Raw genomic sequence first — 15,951 nt, 5'->3', positions numbered from 1 at the left:
CCTCTTCCCTCAGACCCAGGAGTCTAGACCCCCAGCCCCCTCCTCTCTCAGACCCAGGAGTCCAGACCCCCAGTCCCCTCCTCCCATTGACCCAGGAGTCCAGCCCCCAACCCTGTCCTCCCTCAGACCCAGGAATCCAGGCTCCCAGCCCCCCAGCCCCCTCCTCCCTCAGACCCAGGAGTCTAGGATCCCAGTTCCTTTTCTTGTGGGACACAGTTCAGCTTCTCTATCTACTTTCATGAATAACACTGACTTTCGGAGTAAAATTTCCTTTTTTTCTTTATTCCAGTCCTCCTCCTCAGGATAACAGGGGGAATGGGGCAGGACCAGGGACCTGGTCGTGGGAGTAGGGAGGAGATGGTAAGGTGCAGAAAATCTGGACTCCCCATTCTTTCACTTACTTGGCTGTGTGACCTTAGACAAGTCACTTCTCTTCCCAGAACCTCCGTGTCTGCCTTGCAAGAGGGAATCATCTCTATTTCCTAAGGTCATGGAGAAGAGAAGAGAGATCCTGGGGAAACCGCTGACTCCGCCCAGTATCCCAACAACCTGTGGTTAGTTCTTTCCTCCTGGTCCCACCAGGCACCCACTTACTAGGTGACGTGGGAGACAAAGGCAGAAGAAAAATTATTACGTTTCCTTACTGTCTACAGCCCATCGACAAGTCCTTGAAACAGGCAGAGTGACATTCCTCTAGGAACTCAGCTGCCTTGATGTTAATACTTTGCTAAGGGCAAAAAGCAATCCTAGCCCGACACCCAGGATCCTGTAAGTCTGCTTTAACATACAAAAATTCCTTTGGAAACTTCCTTTATCGCTACCCCTCCAAGAAACATGTTGGCAATCATCCCCCAAGCATATGACCCCCCTATATACATCGGAAGGGTCTCATGAGTTTTCACTAAACGGTAATAAATAACCTCTTCCTAACAATAGCTAGCCCCCTCGGGATCCTGGAAACCTCGTTTCCAAAATACCTGGGAGCCTTACGCTCTCCCTAACCCCCTCCCAACTTGAAAGTATACAAGGGACCACTTCTCATGGCCCCAGGGCAGCTCTTTCTGTGCTGTAATAAAACCACTCTTTTTGTACCAAAGACGTCTTGAGAATTCTGTCTTGTCCCTCGGCTTCGAACCCTAATGTCTTTCCTACGTCACTAGGCAGGGTCCTCCCTCCGGGCCCCCCAGGTTAGGCATCCCTGTCCCCGTCCCCCATATTGGCCTCTGAAGTGAGAGAAGTCTCAGCCTACTCCATGTCTGGGGCAGTTAGAGGCAGGAGTTTCTGCAGTCACCCCAAAGGGGCTGTTCTATCTCCCAAACACACCCATCCTCCCTTCCTCCCCCCATATCCAGACTGTCTGCAAGGGCGGCAGGCTCTGGCCGCTCCTCCCTGTCCCTCCCTGTCCTGGGTACTCTCACCGCTGAGCTGCCACCATCACCCCCTGGAGGACGGCTCTGACTACAGCCGCCAGGGTCCTGGTGGACCTTTGCCTCCAGCTTCAGATCCAAAACCAATGAACACATAAACCAGCCGATGCCCCGCCCCGCCTCAAACACTCACCCAGCTCCAGCTGCTCCCGCCTTCCTGCTGTTCCTCAAACAAGCCCAACTTGCTGCAGCCACAGGTCTTTGCACTGGCTGTTCCCTCTGCTGGAATGCTCTTCCCATCAGGTGTCACCTTTAAGAAGCGTTTGTCAATCGTGCTAGCCAAAGCAAACCCCCTCCCGCACAAAAGCCTGCTTTGTTTTCTCCATAGCTCTTATGATCCCCTTATTTCATGCTCTTGCTTGTTTATTTTCAGTCATTACCCTACCCCCTGCCCCAGCCAGTCCCTACCTTCAGACTCTCTCTGCTAGGGAGGGTCTTCTCTGCTTTTGCTCAAGTCTGCGTCTCCAGAGCCAAGCCCAGTGACTGACACGCAGAAGGTACTCACTAAATTGGCACTGCACGAATGAGTTGGGTGACTTGCCCCATTTAGATGGGTGGAGGGGGCGAAGATCCAGAGAGGCAGAGATCCCCCTGAGTTAACCCAAGCACGTGGTGCAGGAGCGGGTGGTACGAGCAGGTGGCTCGCACTGGCTCCCGAGAACTGACTGCTGGATTTCCGGTAATTCTGCAAGCTGGGTGTTAAACCACTGTTAGTTTGAAACAGGCTGTGAGGGGAGTATTCACACCATGGCAACTAGCAAACGTTACCAACCAGAACTTTCTTTTCGGAGGGTCGTTGTACCAGTACGCCACTGTACAAAGTCTGCTGTGGCCCTGGCCAAAGGCTATTTATTGCTCCCCTTGAACTCAGGACCATCTAAACTTAGGATGAGGACAGGACTCCTCTTCCTGGGTTGGCCCATCACGAGCGCTTACTACGTGTCGCCATTTTTCTGAGCACTTTTTCGATATTACCTCCTTGAAGCTTCATGACATCCTTACAAGGTGTGTCTTGTCTTTATTTCACGGATGAGGAAATAGAGACACAGAGAAAGTAAAAAAATTTCCCAAAGCCTTTGACGTGGCTGAAGATATCTGTCATATGTGTATCTGACAATGAACTAGTAGCCAGAATATATAAAGAACTACTACAAATCAACAAGAGAGAACTCATTTTTTTAAACTTGGCAAAAAGACTTGAACAGGCACTTCACACACACACACACACACACACACACACACACACACACACACAAAGGATATCTCATAACCACATAAAAAGAATATCCTACGCCTCCCAGACCTGGCACAATGAATAGATACTCATACTACTTGGCTATTGCTGCTATGCTCCAAAGCCACCCTTTGTTACCAGCTCTGCAAAAATAGAGCTGGAACCTTTAAATATTCCCCCTTTGCAGTGAGTGGGCTGCTAAGCTTTGTCAGTAGAGGGAGCCCGAGGGACACTGCAGAAGGAACAGGGCTTCTCCCTTGTTGCCTTGGGCTTCCTCTTGCTCTTATCCTGTGGTCACCAGGGACACACGTGGGGCCTATTCAGGGGTGCTCACTTCCATCAGGTTTCAGTGGTGCCCATGTGGACGGCATCTCATCAAGTTTCAGTGCTGTCCCAAAGAATGCCTTTCCAATGTGTCCTGGAAGCTGGCTCCCCAGCCTCCCCCTGCCAGCACTGGAGAGCAGTGCTCTCTGCTGCTCAGCATCTGAGGACCAGCCCTGGTCTGCCGCCTTCCCCACCATCCAGGGACCCACAACCACATCTCTTACAGTGTGGGCTGTACCCCAGCCTTGGTGAGGACGGCCCTTTCCAAGTTCATTCCTTCCTCGCACATCCTCCCTGAATCCTACAGTGTTCCGCTACCCCTTTGTAGAATATGACCTGTTAATAATTCCTTATATTAAAATTTGCCTGTTCAAATTAAAAGAGAAAATGCTTGGTAAGGCAAGTCACTTAATATTTTTGTGCCTTTGTTTCATCATCCAAAAACCGGAGGGTAATGATAATTCCTGCTCCTGGAGTTGCTTGAGAATGGAGTTTCCTGACATAGGAACAGCACCCATCCCAGCACCCAGCCAGGAGGGAGAGCTCTCGTGGCTTCTGCTGTGCCACTGTCTGTCCCTGGCCTGCTTTCCGCAACTGCCCGGGCTTCCCGTGGCTGCTGTAACCAATTACCAGAAACATGGCGGCTTAAAACCACACACATCGTTCCCTCCCAGTTGTGGAGACCAGCAGTCCAACAGCAATTTCACTGGGCCGAAGCAAGATGTCAGTAAGGCCCTGCTCCCTCTGGAGGCTTCTGGGGCGGGGCAGGGGAGACTCTGTTCCCTGCCTCTGTCAGCTTTTGGTCGCCACCTGCGTTCCTTGGCTTGTGGGTGCGCGGCTCCAAGCTCTGCCCCTCATGTAAGGCTATTGTGATTGTGTTTAGGGCCCACTTGGATCACCCAGGACAGTCCCTTCACCTCAGGGTCCTTCATTTAATCATATCTGAAAAGACCATTTTTCCTTCTTAAAGTAACATTCATGGGTTCCAGGCATTAGGATCTGATATCTTTGGGGACCATGACTCAGCCTCTCACTGCATCCCTCCTCCATCCTCCACTCCCCTGACACATGCCTGGAAGGCTGACCGCTACAGATCACATCAACAAGCTCCCCTGCCCTTTGACCTCAAGATGGTTTTGGCCAAAGGGAGGCACAGGCTAATATAACAAAATAAAAATTATAAAAAACAAAACAAAAAAACCAAAACCAAAACAAAACAAAAACAAAAACAAAGGGAGGCACAGGATGAGCACTGGAGGGTGGCTGGAGAATGCTGTCCTCCCCGCCCGCTGCCCTCCTTGGTTCCTGTTGGGTGGCCCCTCTGCCCCGGCACTGGTTCTCAGGGAGGCTCCGGGGGTCCATTTCTCCCCCTGGTTCCTCCAGGATGCAGCAGAATCTGGAAGGAGCCCTTTCCTTCTGTCGATGGACCCTGGGAGCCCTAACCCTGCACACACCTCTGTAAGCAGCATCTTTACCAGGAAGTGTGTTTAAGAATCTTCCTGAAGGGGGCTGTCCCAGTGCTAGCACAGGCTTTGTCATTACTCAGTGAGTGTTCATCGGGTGCTGGGCATCACGCCCTAGATGTCACGAGCTCTTTTCCTGCCACCCGTAATGGTCAGGGCAACCCAGAGTGTCTCGGGGGGGGGGGGCAATGTTGCTCCCGCGGAGAACCACTGCTCTGGGGGGAAATACAGGAACCAGGGATGGTGGTTGTCTCTGGGGAGTGGGATGAGGCCGGGGTCTTGCTTTTTCATTTTGTTCCCCTTTGTAACTTGTTCCTGCCAAGCCTCTTTGAAAATGAAGAATTCATTAAAGCCAAAAGCTGGAAGTTAAAATAAGAACAGGTGGTGGTGGAAGAGGCCCACGCCTTGTGTTTGTGGGTTCTCAAGGGGCTCTCGGTTGGGTCCTGTGGGAACTGCAGCATCCTTCTGGAGAATTCTTGCATTGGCTTTTTTCCTCTCTGCAAACACACCAGGCACTCAGCCCCCAGACCTTTGCTCATCTCTGCTCTCTGCCTAGACTCTCTTCTTCTAAGACCTTCACCTCCTCAGAGAGTCCTTCCACAGTCACCCTTGGCCCCTTGGCCAGGAGCACCCACCGTTTTCCTTACCACCCCTTACCTGTCACGTATCCTGTTCATTTATTCTTGTCCACTTGCTCAGTGTCTTTCTCCCGCATGGGACTCTAAGCTCCTGAGGGCAGTGACTTTGTCCGGATGGGTGCGATGCCCTCCGTGCCTCACACACAGTAGGGCTCTCAATGCATTTCTGAAAGAATAACTCCTTACCCTCTTCACAGGCTTCCTCCCCATGAAAGGTCAGGCATGGTCACACACTTTGTAATACACTTTCCTTTTTCCTGCCTCTGTCAGCTCTCTGGAACCGTGCTGGGCGTTAGTAACAGCAGCTGAAGATGCTCACTGTCTGAGGCGGGTGGTGGGGCACCCAAGCCCTGGTTCTAGCGCCCCCACCTGTGTTCAATCAGGCAGGCTCCTTAACCGGAGTCTCCTTGTCCCTCTCTCTAGGCTGGGGATAACGGCACCCCCGTCACAGGGCTGGGGTGGGGATCAAATGGTGGGATGGTCAGTTTTACGCGTGAACTTGGCTAGACCAGAGTCCCCCATCGGTCAAACCCCCAGTTACTGTTGCCCTGAAGGTATTTTGTACATGCGAGTGACATCTCTAATCAGCTGAGAATGTTCTCAATCATCTGGGTGGGCTTGATTCAGTTGGTTGAAAGGCCTTTGGAGCAGAACGGAGGATTCTCAGAAGAAAGTCTGCTTGGGGACAACAGCTTCCCGTGCCTGCGAGTCTCCCGCCTGCCTGGCGGACGTCAGACCTGCCTAGCCAGCCCCACAGCCACATAAGCCAATTCCTGGCAATGAATCTCTCAGTGTGGGTTGGCTACTGGTTCTGTTTCTCGGCTGGAACCCTGATAGACACAAATGGGAGGATCTTAACGTGCTTAGAATAGAGCCCGGCGCGCACAAAGAGCTCAACAGACGGGAGCTGCCGTTCCAGTGGCCCCAGTGCCCTGCTGGTGCCAGGTAGCCTCGAACACATCCCCACTTCACAGTGATGCAAGAGGGCATGCTCCCACTGTGCAGGTGAAGCCGGGAATGGGGTACACGACTGGTCCACACTCGGGGTGGTGCCGGGGTCCCATCACAGGTAGCCCTGCTCCAGCGCCCCATGGAAGACCACAAAAGTTCACACTCCCACATATGGTTTTTCGGGGGGCCCGTGTTGCTTTTTAAAAACAGTTACTAACAGTTTGAATCCAGAAATTTCACACTGGAATCTAGATGTCTGGAGTCTGCTGAAAACAAACAAACAAACAAACAAACAAACAAACAAACAAACAAACCAGAAACCAGAAGACCCAACAGATCTCATTCCTGCTGGGGGAGAGGGGAGGTAAGAGTTGGAGCTGAGTTCGCTGCTGCTGGCGCCCCCTTCAGGTGGGGCACCTGCTCTCAAGATGGACGTGGTTCCCACCAGGCCAGCTGTGCTCATTTTGTTACTTGCTGGGCCCCTGTGGGCTTTTGAGTTTGCAGCCTCCGCACTCTAGTCTTTTTTTTTTTTTTTTTAAAGATTTTATTTATTTATTTGACAGAGAGAGACAGCCAGTGAGAGAGGGAACACAAGCAGGGGGAGTGGGAGAGGAAGAAGCAGGCTCCCAGCAGAGGAGCCTGATGTGGGGCTCGATCCCGTAACGCCGGGATCACGCCCTGAGCCGAAGGCAGACGCTTAATGACTGAGCCACCCAGGCGCCCCCGCACTCTAGTCTTTTAAGGTCTGAAGAAAATTGCCAGGGGACAGGGACAACTGCTCCAGGGAACAAGGGTCCCGGGATAGGGGGTCCTGAGCAGTGTACAGGCTTGCTGTGTGGCCTGAGGCACTGTGAGCCTCCGTGTCCCCGTCTGCAATGAGGGGGGTGTGCAGGGCAGGCCTCATGATCCCCAGTGTCCCTGCAGAGAGACCTCTGGGGCTTCTATAGTGTTCCAGGCACTTCCCTCCCACGGGTCTCAGTTTCCTTCTGCAGAGGGCGGAGGCTAGCTTTGCTTGGCGATGCCAGAGGATGTAGGAGGGTCCCTGTCACTCTGGGTCACAGCGCCCGGGTGGACAATAGCATTAGCCCATCTGCTAGTGCTGCCTCCCCCAGGCTCCTCTGTATGTCGTCTGTGCTCCTGCACGTAGGCGTGCCTGCCCTGACCGGGGCTCAAGGGCAGGGAGCAGGCATGACCCTGACGGGGGAGGGGGCTGACGAACAGGCCCTGCTCATGGGAGTCCTTGTGGGGTGAATGCGTGAGCTCCTAGGGCTGGTCTCTGGTCTTAGAGTCTCAAATGGAGTTGCCACTCCTGCTTTGTAGGTCTGGGAAGTCTAACTGGGCCGGTAGATCTAGGCGTCTGCGAGCCACGTGTCTGTCTTGATCGGTCTGGGAGTCTTCCTGTCCACGATCGGTCCTTCTGGCTCAAGCCCCCTAGACTGTGGGAGAACCAGATCCTGGCATTCTCCTGCCTTGGCCAAGCCCGTCCCCTCTCTGGGTCCCCACCAATGGAGGGATACGACTAACTCCTTGATGCCTCGTCACAGGCTGAGCCGTGCCCTCCCCCTTGTGACCCCCTTTCCTCTGCAATTCCTATGTTGAAGCCCTAACCCCCAGTACCTCACACTGACTTTATTTGGAGACAGGGTCTTTAAAGGGATAATTAAGTTAAATGAAGCCATTAGGGTGAGCCCTAATCCATTACGACTGGTGTCCTCAGATTAGGACATAGACGTGTGCACAGGGAAGGCCATGTGAGGACATAAGGAGAAGGTGGCCATCTATAAGCCAAGGGGAGAGCTCGGAGGGAACCAGCCCTGCTGATATCTTGGTCTTGGTTTTCTGGCCTCCGGAACTGTGAGAATATCTGTTGTTTAAGCTCCTGAGTCTGGAGTACTGTGTTATGGCAGCCCCGAGCGGACTAATAAGGCCCACTCCTCGTATTTACTGTTCTCTCCTGGCCGGACGCCACTTGTGGCCAAGGCTGCCTCCCCAGCTGGGGCAGGGGCTGGGCCTGGAGCCCCTCGGGGTCCTCACCACCCACAGCAAAGGGGGCTCTGCTGCGGGAAGGGGACTTGGCCTGAGGAACCAGACAGACATCTGGGTAAGACCCAGTCCTGTCAGTGGCCACGCCTTGGAATAAGGAGGAGAAAATGTCAGCAGAGCCTCTGGACTCTGACCCTGAGGGGCTGGGTTTGCAGGTCCAGGGGCCCCTGACAATCTTTGTTCTAACGAGAGGTCTCTGGTGGTGCCAACAGGCAGTGGGTGAGTTCAGCTGACCTCGGCTGTGCAGCAGCCTGGCTGGCGGCCACTCCCAGCCCCAGCCCAGGGACTTACCTCCACCCAATGCCCAGCGGTTTCAGCTGCAGACTTCACAGCTGTTCCTGGCTCCTCCTGCAGCTCTGGCTTCTGGGTGACTGGGGCCTCTTTGGCCTTGGAAATGTTCCTGTCCTCCCACCACTGAAGCATCTTCATTCTAAGGTAATGAACCTTGTGGTTAATACTCTGCTCAGTCTCCCCTGCCCCCTCCCTACTCCTAGAAGGAGCCCTGGGCTGGGGGTCAGAAGACCCTTTCCCTCCATTTGCTGGTTCTGTGACCAGCACCCCCCCCTCTCCTCATCAGATGGGCATACAAATCTCTACTCTCTTGGCCTGGATCCTCTCCCTAGCCTCTTTTCCAGCCTCCTGCCCCAAAGCTGGCCTGCATCTTCCCTGCTCCCAGCCATCCCATGGCTCCCCAGCCATGGCTCCACGCCAAAGTCCCAGCCCTCCAACCTAGTGGCCCTTCACAGCAGTGCCTTTCCTCAGCTTCTCTCCCAGTCCTGTAATGTCTCAATACGTATATGACTTTTTTCTAGACTATTTTTTTTTGCACCTTTCCTCTTTCTCATAATATTTCCACCGTATCTGTGCACAATAGTACACGGACAGCTTCCTCACTCTTTTTTACAGCTGCATCGTGCTCTGTTGTGTAGATGTGCCATTGACTACATAACTGGTCCCCTTCCTTTCTTGCCCTGGCAACTGCAACGGCCCTGCTGCTGGTCCCCCTGCTTTACCCAGTCTGGCTCTTCCCCAGGAGCGGGAATACACATGGGACTTTGTTTGTATTCAGGTGTGGTGAAGCCAAGAGATCAGGGGACGGTTGCCATTGAAAAGATAGTTTGCTATTCAAAGTTCCCAAGAGGGGGGACGCTGGGTGGCTCAGTCGGTGAGGCATCTGCCTTCAGCTCAGGTCATGATCCCAGGGTCCTGGGATCGAGTCCTGCATCAGGCTCCCTGCTCAGCAGGGAGTCTGCTTCTCCCTCTCCCTCTGCCCCTCCCCTTGCTTGTGTGTGCACTCTCTCTGACAAATAAATAAAATCTTAAAAAAAAAAAAAATCTCAGCGTTCCCAGGAGGGGGCACACCACGCCACACAGGGCCACAGGGGGAAGCACCAGGGGTGGTCAGGAGGTAGGAATGAGGGGGAAGCACGCGTGGGAGCTTTTACTGTGGTTTCCATGGGACTGGAATGGCACAGTAGGCAGGTTTAGGACTGGCCCACCAAAGTACCTCAGCTACTTGGACAGTAGTCGAGGATGGCCGTGTGACTGAAGCAGGGACAATCAGAGTCTTCTCTGGAATTGATACATCTCCAAGAGGCAGACAAATCCTGTTTCAGCTAGAGTTGCTGAGATAGGATACAGTCGTGTATCCTGGCCATCTTGCCACGAGGTGGAGAGAGCCTCCAGAGGTCAAGTAAACAGAGAAGGAAGCCGAGCAGAGGCACGGGGACAGCAGGCTCTTAATAATGTCATTTGCATACCTAGATCCGGTCGTGTCTGAAGTACAGATATTCCCTGTTATGGGCTGAATTGTGTTCCCCTCATCCCACCCAATTCGTTGGCTGAAGTTCCAACGCCTAGTACCTCAGAATGTCACTGTATTTGAAGACAGGGCCTTTAAACATGTAATGAAGGTAAAAGGAGGTCATATGGATGGGCCCTCATCCATGTGACTGTATTTGGATCGGGCCTTCAATGAGTGATTAAGTTAAATTGAGACCGTTAGGTGGGTCCTAATCCAATATGACTTGTGTCCTTGTAAGAAGAGGGACGGGGTGCCTGGTGGCTCCGCTGGTAAGTGGCAGACTCTGGATTTTGGCTCAGGTCACGATCTCAGGGTTGTGGGATCGACCTCGGCATCGGGCTCTACACTCAGCACAGAGTCTGCTTGTCCTTCTCCCTCGGCAACTCCGCCCACTCATTCTCTCTTGCTCTCTACGATAAATAAATAAAATCTTAAAGAAGAAGAAGAAGAAGAAGAAGAAGAAGAAGAAGAAGAAGAAGAAGAAGAAGAAGAAGAAGGGGAGGAGGAGGAGGAGGAGGAGGAGGAGGAGGAGGAGGAGGAGGAGGAGGAGGAGGAGGAGGAGGGACAGACACCAGTGGTGTGTGTGTGCACACAGGAATGACCACGTGAAGAGGCAAGAGGGTGGCCATGTGCAAGCCAAGAGAGTCTCAGGAGAAACCAATCCTGCTGACATTTGGATCTTGGACTTCCAGCCTCCAGAACTCTGAGAAAATAAATCTCTGTTGTTGATGTCTTTGACTTAACAGATGGTCAATATGTTCCTGTGGCAGATTACATAGAGATGGCTGCAAATTTCTGGTACTCCTCCCATGGAGAAATGGGCTCTATTTTCTCTTCCCCTTGAATCTTGGCTAGTCTGTGACTTGCTCTAAGAGAATATGATGGAAATGACACTCTATCAATGCCAGGCCTCGCCTTGACAAGGACTGGCAACTTTTGCCTCGGAAGAGACCATGATAGACGAGGCTCTGACAACACTGCATGGAAAGCGAGAGGGGCCCAGCTGAGCCCAGCCCTCTGGCTGTCCACAGCAAAATGCCAGACATGTGACTGAAGGCATCTTGGACCCTCTGGCCCGGCCCAGCCCAGCCCAGCCCAGCAGCTAACTAAATACCACCAAGTGACCTCAGTGGATACCACAGGAAGCTGAAGAATCATTTAGTTGGGCCCTACTCAAATTCCTGATCCATGAAATTGAGCAATATACTAAAATTACCATTGTTTAAAGTCACTACATTTAGGGGACTGTAATACAGCAACAAATAACCATAACTGTTCCCTTTTTCTATAAGCTTGCTGAATTCAGCTCCTGTCACTCACAACTGGAAGAGTCCTAACTAATGTGACTTATCTCCTTTAACCATTATCCCTTATGCATTACTCCCCAAAACTTTTCCAACTATGACAGCTTAAATCCTAATACCGCGTGCTCTGCCTAGTTCTGTCCTATTCAGCTTTCTTATGCTCTCATCCAGTCTTGGGTTCCTGTTCTTTGATCTCACAGATGGAGGCTTCAGATCAAGACATCACATTCTCTAGCACCCACGAAAGCCCTCTTGGTTTCTCTTCCCTACCTCCCTACCCCACTGGGTACAATGGCTACCCATTCGAAGTGCTCTTTCCCTCCAGCTTTCACGTCTCTCTTGTCTCCCACCCGATCATCCTTCCATGGCATCCTGCTTCCAAAGACCCAAACCTAGATCAATGCCACCATTCTCTCTTCCTCTTCCAATGATCACTGCGGGGAGGGAACATTGCACAGCAGTGACATTGGTGCCCCTAACAATGAACAATTTCCAGTCACTGTCGGACTTTTGCTGCTGGTCACCAATAATTTTCCTTGTCCTCATGCGGATCCCACTCATTCTCCTCAGTGGCTATACCAATCACCTCATCACCATCACCGCTCTTCTTGATCCCTTCCCCTCACCCCTGCTCCCACCCGCATCACTTTCAGCAGATGGCCTCGCCACCCTCCTTCACTGTGAAAAAAAAAAAACACCCAAGGGTAGGAAGGCCTCACCCCACCCACCAGAATCATAAATGCTACCTAAAATGAACTAGGAAAATAAAGAACATCTGCCATTGGATTTTGAGAATAATTTTGAGAGTAAGGATAACCGACTGCTTTAGACCGTGCTGTTTCAGTGGCATGGTGCTGGAAAGCAGATTGCAGGGGACTGACGAATGTAAGCGTGTTGAGAATCAGGCAGTGGGTGTAAGCTCTCCTCTCAAAAAAAAAAACTGGAAGGTACATAGAGGGAGTTTGTGGGGCTGAGGTAGGAGAGATTTGGGCATGTTTATATCCTTCAGAGAAAGAGCCAGTGAGGAAAGAATGATTGAAAATTGAGGAGACAGAAGGGATGATTAATTGAGTGTGGAGGAGATGGATTCCCAGGCAAAGGAGGGGAGGCTAACCTTGGACAGGAAGAGGGATGCCTCTTTCTCTGAAAAACGCAAGGAGTAAATCACCAGTGCCAGTGGCAGTAACTCTGTAGGTGTTGGAGAGTTGCTTTTTTCCTGTGAAGTAGGTAAAACTTGGTGCTGAGTGAGGGGGAGGAGATAAGAGAATCAGGGAAGGAAAGAAAACATCTGTAATACTGACAGGGCATCACATTGGGGAAGGCTCTCAGGGGTGTGTGGGAGGATTCCTTTTTTTTTTTTTTTTAAGATTTATTTGTTTTAGAGAGAGGGTGGGGGAGGGGCAGAAGGAAAGGGAAAGAAGCAGACTCCCTGCTGAGCCAAGAGCCCGATGTGGGGCTTGATCCCGGGACCCTGAGATCATGACCTGAGCTGAAATCAAGAGTCAGACACTTAACCAACTGAACCACCCAGGTGCCCTGTGTGGGAGGATTTCTGGGCAGTATGGATGCTACCTTCCCCTGCAAGGATGGAGATTCTGAAGGGTGGGGTTCCCTTAGTACCTCCCTTTCTATGGACCTCTATGCTAGCACGTGCTTACTTGTCTATAACCCTGGAAAATGCAGGACACGGGGCAAGAGGAAAAACAGAGAAAAAAAGAAAGTCTGAGAAATAGTAAATGAAAAGCCCACAGGGAAAGGAAAGGGTGGAGGCAACATATAAAACAATGATTGAAAAACTTCCAGGATTGATAAAAGACACCAGAGCACAGATGAAAGAGGCCAAACAAATGTACATAACAGCAAACAAACAAACAAAGACAGCCACACTTAGTCACATCAGAGTAGAACCATTAGCACTAATAATATCCAAAAGCCCAGATGGCTGTGGGGGCCCTGAAAAGGCGCCCAGCCCAGTGCCAGGGAACATTTCCTGGAGCGCATGATGGAAGGGCTGTGAGCTGAGCCCTAAATGATGAGTAAATGTCAGCCAGGTGAGAGAGGGGAGCAGGGATGGGAGGTGAGGTGCAGAGGAGGGCACTGAGCAGAAGTCACCGTATAATTAGAAAAGATGAACTTGATTTAAGGCTAGGTATCTGTGGGACACAGCCTTCCTCAAGTGTAGAATACACATTCTTTTTAAGCCAATGTGGAATAGTTATAAAAAGTACACAAAAATTGTGCCACAAAGGAAATGAATTGAAATAATGCATAGTAATAAATCCACTTAATGGATTTAAAGTAGAAATAAAGAAAACAGGATTATTAGAACACTGGTGTGTCTAAGAAAAACTCTCCTGGTTCAAAAATCATAATGGAAATGAGAAATATTTTAACCAAGTGATACTAAAATACTTTATATGAAAGTTTGTGAGATGCAGCTAAAGTTGTGCTTAGAGGGAAATTTATAGCCTTAAAACGCAAGTATTGGAGAAGAAGAATGGCTAAACGTTAAGAGAGCAAAGAACAGACTGGAAGAATGATAATGAAGGAAATAAGGAACATAAATAAATGTAGTAGATGTTGGAAAAGGCTTGATGATGTATTTCAACCTGATACTCACGTGAGGAGGACAAGGAAGAAGAGGAGCAGTGCGGTTAAAATGGATCCATACACAATGCCCTGGGTCAGCCCTTTCACGAACACACTGGAACCTGAATGCTTATCTGGAATCAGAGGGGAGTGAGAGTGGTTTTTTTTCCCCCCTAAGGCTGTGAAGTCTGAGCTACCACTCTCTCCTCTGGCCCTGTGCCCATCCTCATTCTGACCCCCAGGTGTTGTTGTTCTAGCCCGGTCAGTAGACCCTTGTGTGCCTACCTGGTAGGAGGAAGACACGTGAAGCATGGGTTCCATATTCGTTCTTCCCCTCACAGTGGAGATTCATGAGTATGTCTGGCTCCCCGGTGAGGCTGATGGTGCTGTTGTTCCAGGCGCCAAGTATGGTGGAAGTCACCTGGAGGATGTTAGCTGTGTTGTTCACACTCACAGGGACACCTTCCATCAACCACTGCATGGAGGGTGTAGGGAGCCCATGGAAGGAACAGCTGCACTGCAGAGGCTTCTCCAAGGAACAAGAGGGATCGAGCAGCCTTGTGGGTGCTGTGGGGAGAGAGGGTCAGCAGTCAGCAAGGCATCCTGACTTCCTTTCTCCACTTCCTCCAGGATCCAGCCTTTTCCTTATTCCCGATTCCCAAGGAGCTTCAGAAAGACTTTCTGGAAGCTCAGGGGAACCGGGCTTCTCAGACCAGTTCCCCTTCATCCTCTTCCTCATCTGTGTCTGGTTTTCGCTCAGCTCTTATCTCGGGTTTTTCAGCCACAGAAGCCTGGTAAAGATGTGACAGCTTCCCAGACTCCTCCCACTCAACCTCACCCTAAGGACTCAGGAATTTCTCCTGAGCCCACCACTTCTCCCAGACTCTGGATCTTCCTTTGCCCACCAGCACTCACAGACCACTTGGAATGTGACCACGGCACTTCCGCTGAACATAGCTGGGGAGAAATTCAACTAACATCCGACAGTGGTGTCGTAATCCTGAGGCTTCAGGGCGAAGTGCAGCCGTTGGAGGAGCTGCTGGAGCTCTCTGTGTTGGAGAACATGGTGGGCCAATTCCAGGAAAGGAAAGGGGCTTTGCTTTCTTTTCAGGTGCCTTTGATGGTACAAGTCAAGGTCAGAGGAGCCCCAGCCACAAGAATCTCTAGGACGTGGAGCTCTGGTTTCTGCGTCTGGTCTGAAGGGAAAGACAGATTGGACTGAAATGAGGGACCCTCATGGATACTTCAATGATGCACAGCGTTCCAGGTTACAAAGTGCTTTCTCACCCATAAGTTCACTTGGTCCCCCTCCTGAACTCTGATAACCTCATGGAACCCAAGACTGTTACTGTTGGACAGATTTTCACAAGTATATTTCCCTTCTCTGCGCTGTCTAGGTGAGCAAACCGAAGAGACTTGTTTAAGGAGGCAGAGCTTGAACCTGAACCCTAGACTCTCAAGCCTGAGGGTGAGAGAATTTTCTGAGGATCTACATTGCCTATGATTCCTTACCTGTCCCCCAGCCCGGACCTCCTACGGTCAGCTCCTATGCTGCATCTTTCCTCCCAATCCAACGCTCCCCTCAGGCTCTGCCCCTTCACAGCAGATCTGCGATCACTTCCCCCTCCACCTCTTACTTGCCGGATGCTGTGGGGCCAGTCACTTCCCCTCTCTTTGCCGTTTCTATTTGGAAAAATAAAATGATCAATCGTACCTATATCGTTGTATTATTGTTGTAAAAATGAAATGCCTAGGATTTTATAAAGCCCTATGAAGTAAAAACCACACAATGACCTCTAAGAACATCTTCTTAGAGTTCCTCCTTTACAAACCACCCATCGAATGAGATTGAATGTCGTCTGATATGGAGAGTTTGAGATCCTCGTACAGGAAGGACCCTTGTGTTCTAGATCTGCACTGAATAAGGCCATGCTGTCCCTTTTAAGTACATTGGAGATCAGCAGGGTACAGTCTTGTTCTTTGAGATTTCAAATAGTGTGGAATCTGCCCTTGGTGTTATCATCTACGGTAGCACTGGGTTGATTTATGGCTATGCGGGAACTGACATTTTTATTGAGCTAGTAGGCCATGGGTACAGAATTGCTTGGGGATTCCTTGGGAAGTTCAAATATTCAAAGGATTATAACCTCTTCCACTGGTATCTTCTTGACTTC

At 51.0% G+C, this 15,951-nt stretch overlaps 1 protein-coding gene across 1 annotated transcript; it reads right to left on the bottom strand.

Annotated features, from left to right (window-relative positions):
• Nucleotides 1-6,563: 6,563 nt before the first annotated feature.
• LOC123778018 (SIGLEC family-like protein 1) lies at nt 6,564-15,390 on the bottom strand. Its single transcript, XM_087871234.1, has 6 exons — nt 15,290-15,390; nt 14,693-14,973; nt 14,063-14,344; nt 13,809-13,911; nt 8,372-8,510; nt 6,564-7,473 (listed from the first exon to the last, which is right to left on the bottom strand). Exons 2-6 carry the CDS (start codon nt 14,730-14,732, stop codon nt 7,387-7,389), a joined length of 651 nt encoding a protein of 216 aa, XP_087727360.1. The 5' UTR covers nt 14,733-14,973; nt 15,290-15,390; the 3' UTR covers nt 6,564-7,386.
• Between the last annotated feature and the right edge of the window lie 561 nt (nt 15,391-15,951).

The sequence above is a fragment of the Ursus americanus genome, chromosome 21 (assembly GCF_024610735.1).
Source record: "Ursus americanus isolate L20-20 chromosome 21, mUrsAme1.1.p, whole genome shotgun sequence".
NCBI lineage: Eukaryota > Metazoa > Chordata > Mammalia > Carnivora > Ursidae > Ursus > Ursus americanus.
The sequence above is the reverse complement of the archived record's forward strand: the minus strand, read 5'-3'. Positions and strand labels throughout refer to the sequence as shown.

Excerpts from the sequence above, each read along its gene's own strand:
- LOC123778018 (XM_087871234.1), bottom strand. The coding sequence starts at position 14,732 with ATGTTCAGCGGAAGTGCCGTGGTCACATTCCAAGTGGTCT. Across the intron at positions 13,912-14,062 it reads ACGTGTCTTCCTCCTACCAG|ATAAGCATTCAGGTTCCAGT; the intron begins GTAGGCACACAA and ends CTCTGATTCCAG. Across the intron at positions 8,511-13,808 it reads TTCTTCCTTGTCCTCCTCAC|AATGAAGATGCTTCAGTGGT; the intron begins GTGAGTATCAGG and ends TCATTACCTTAG.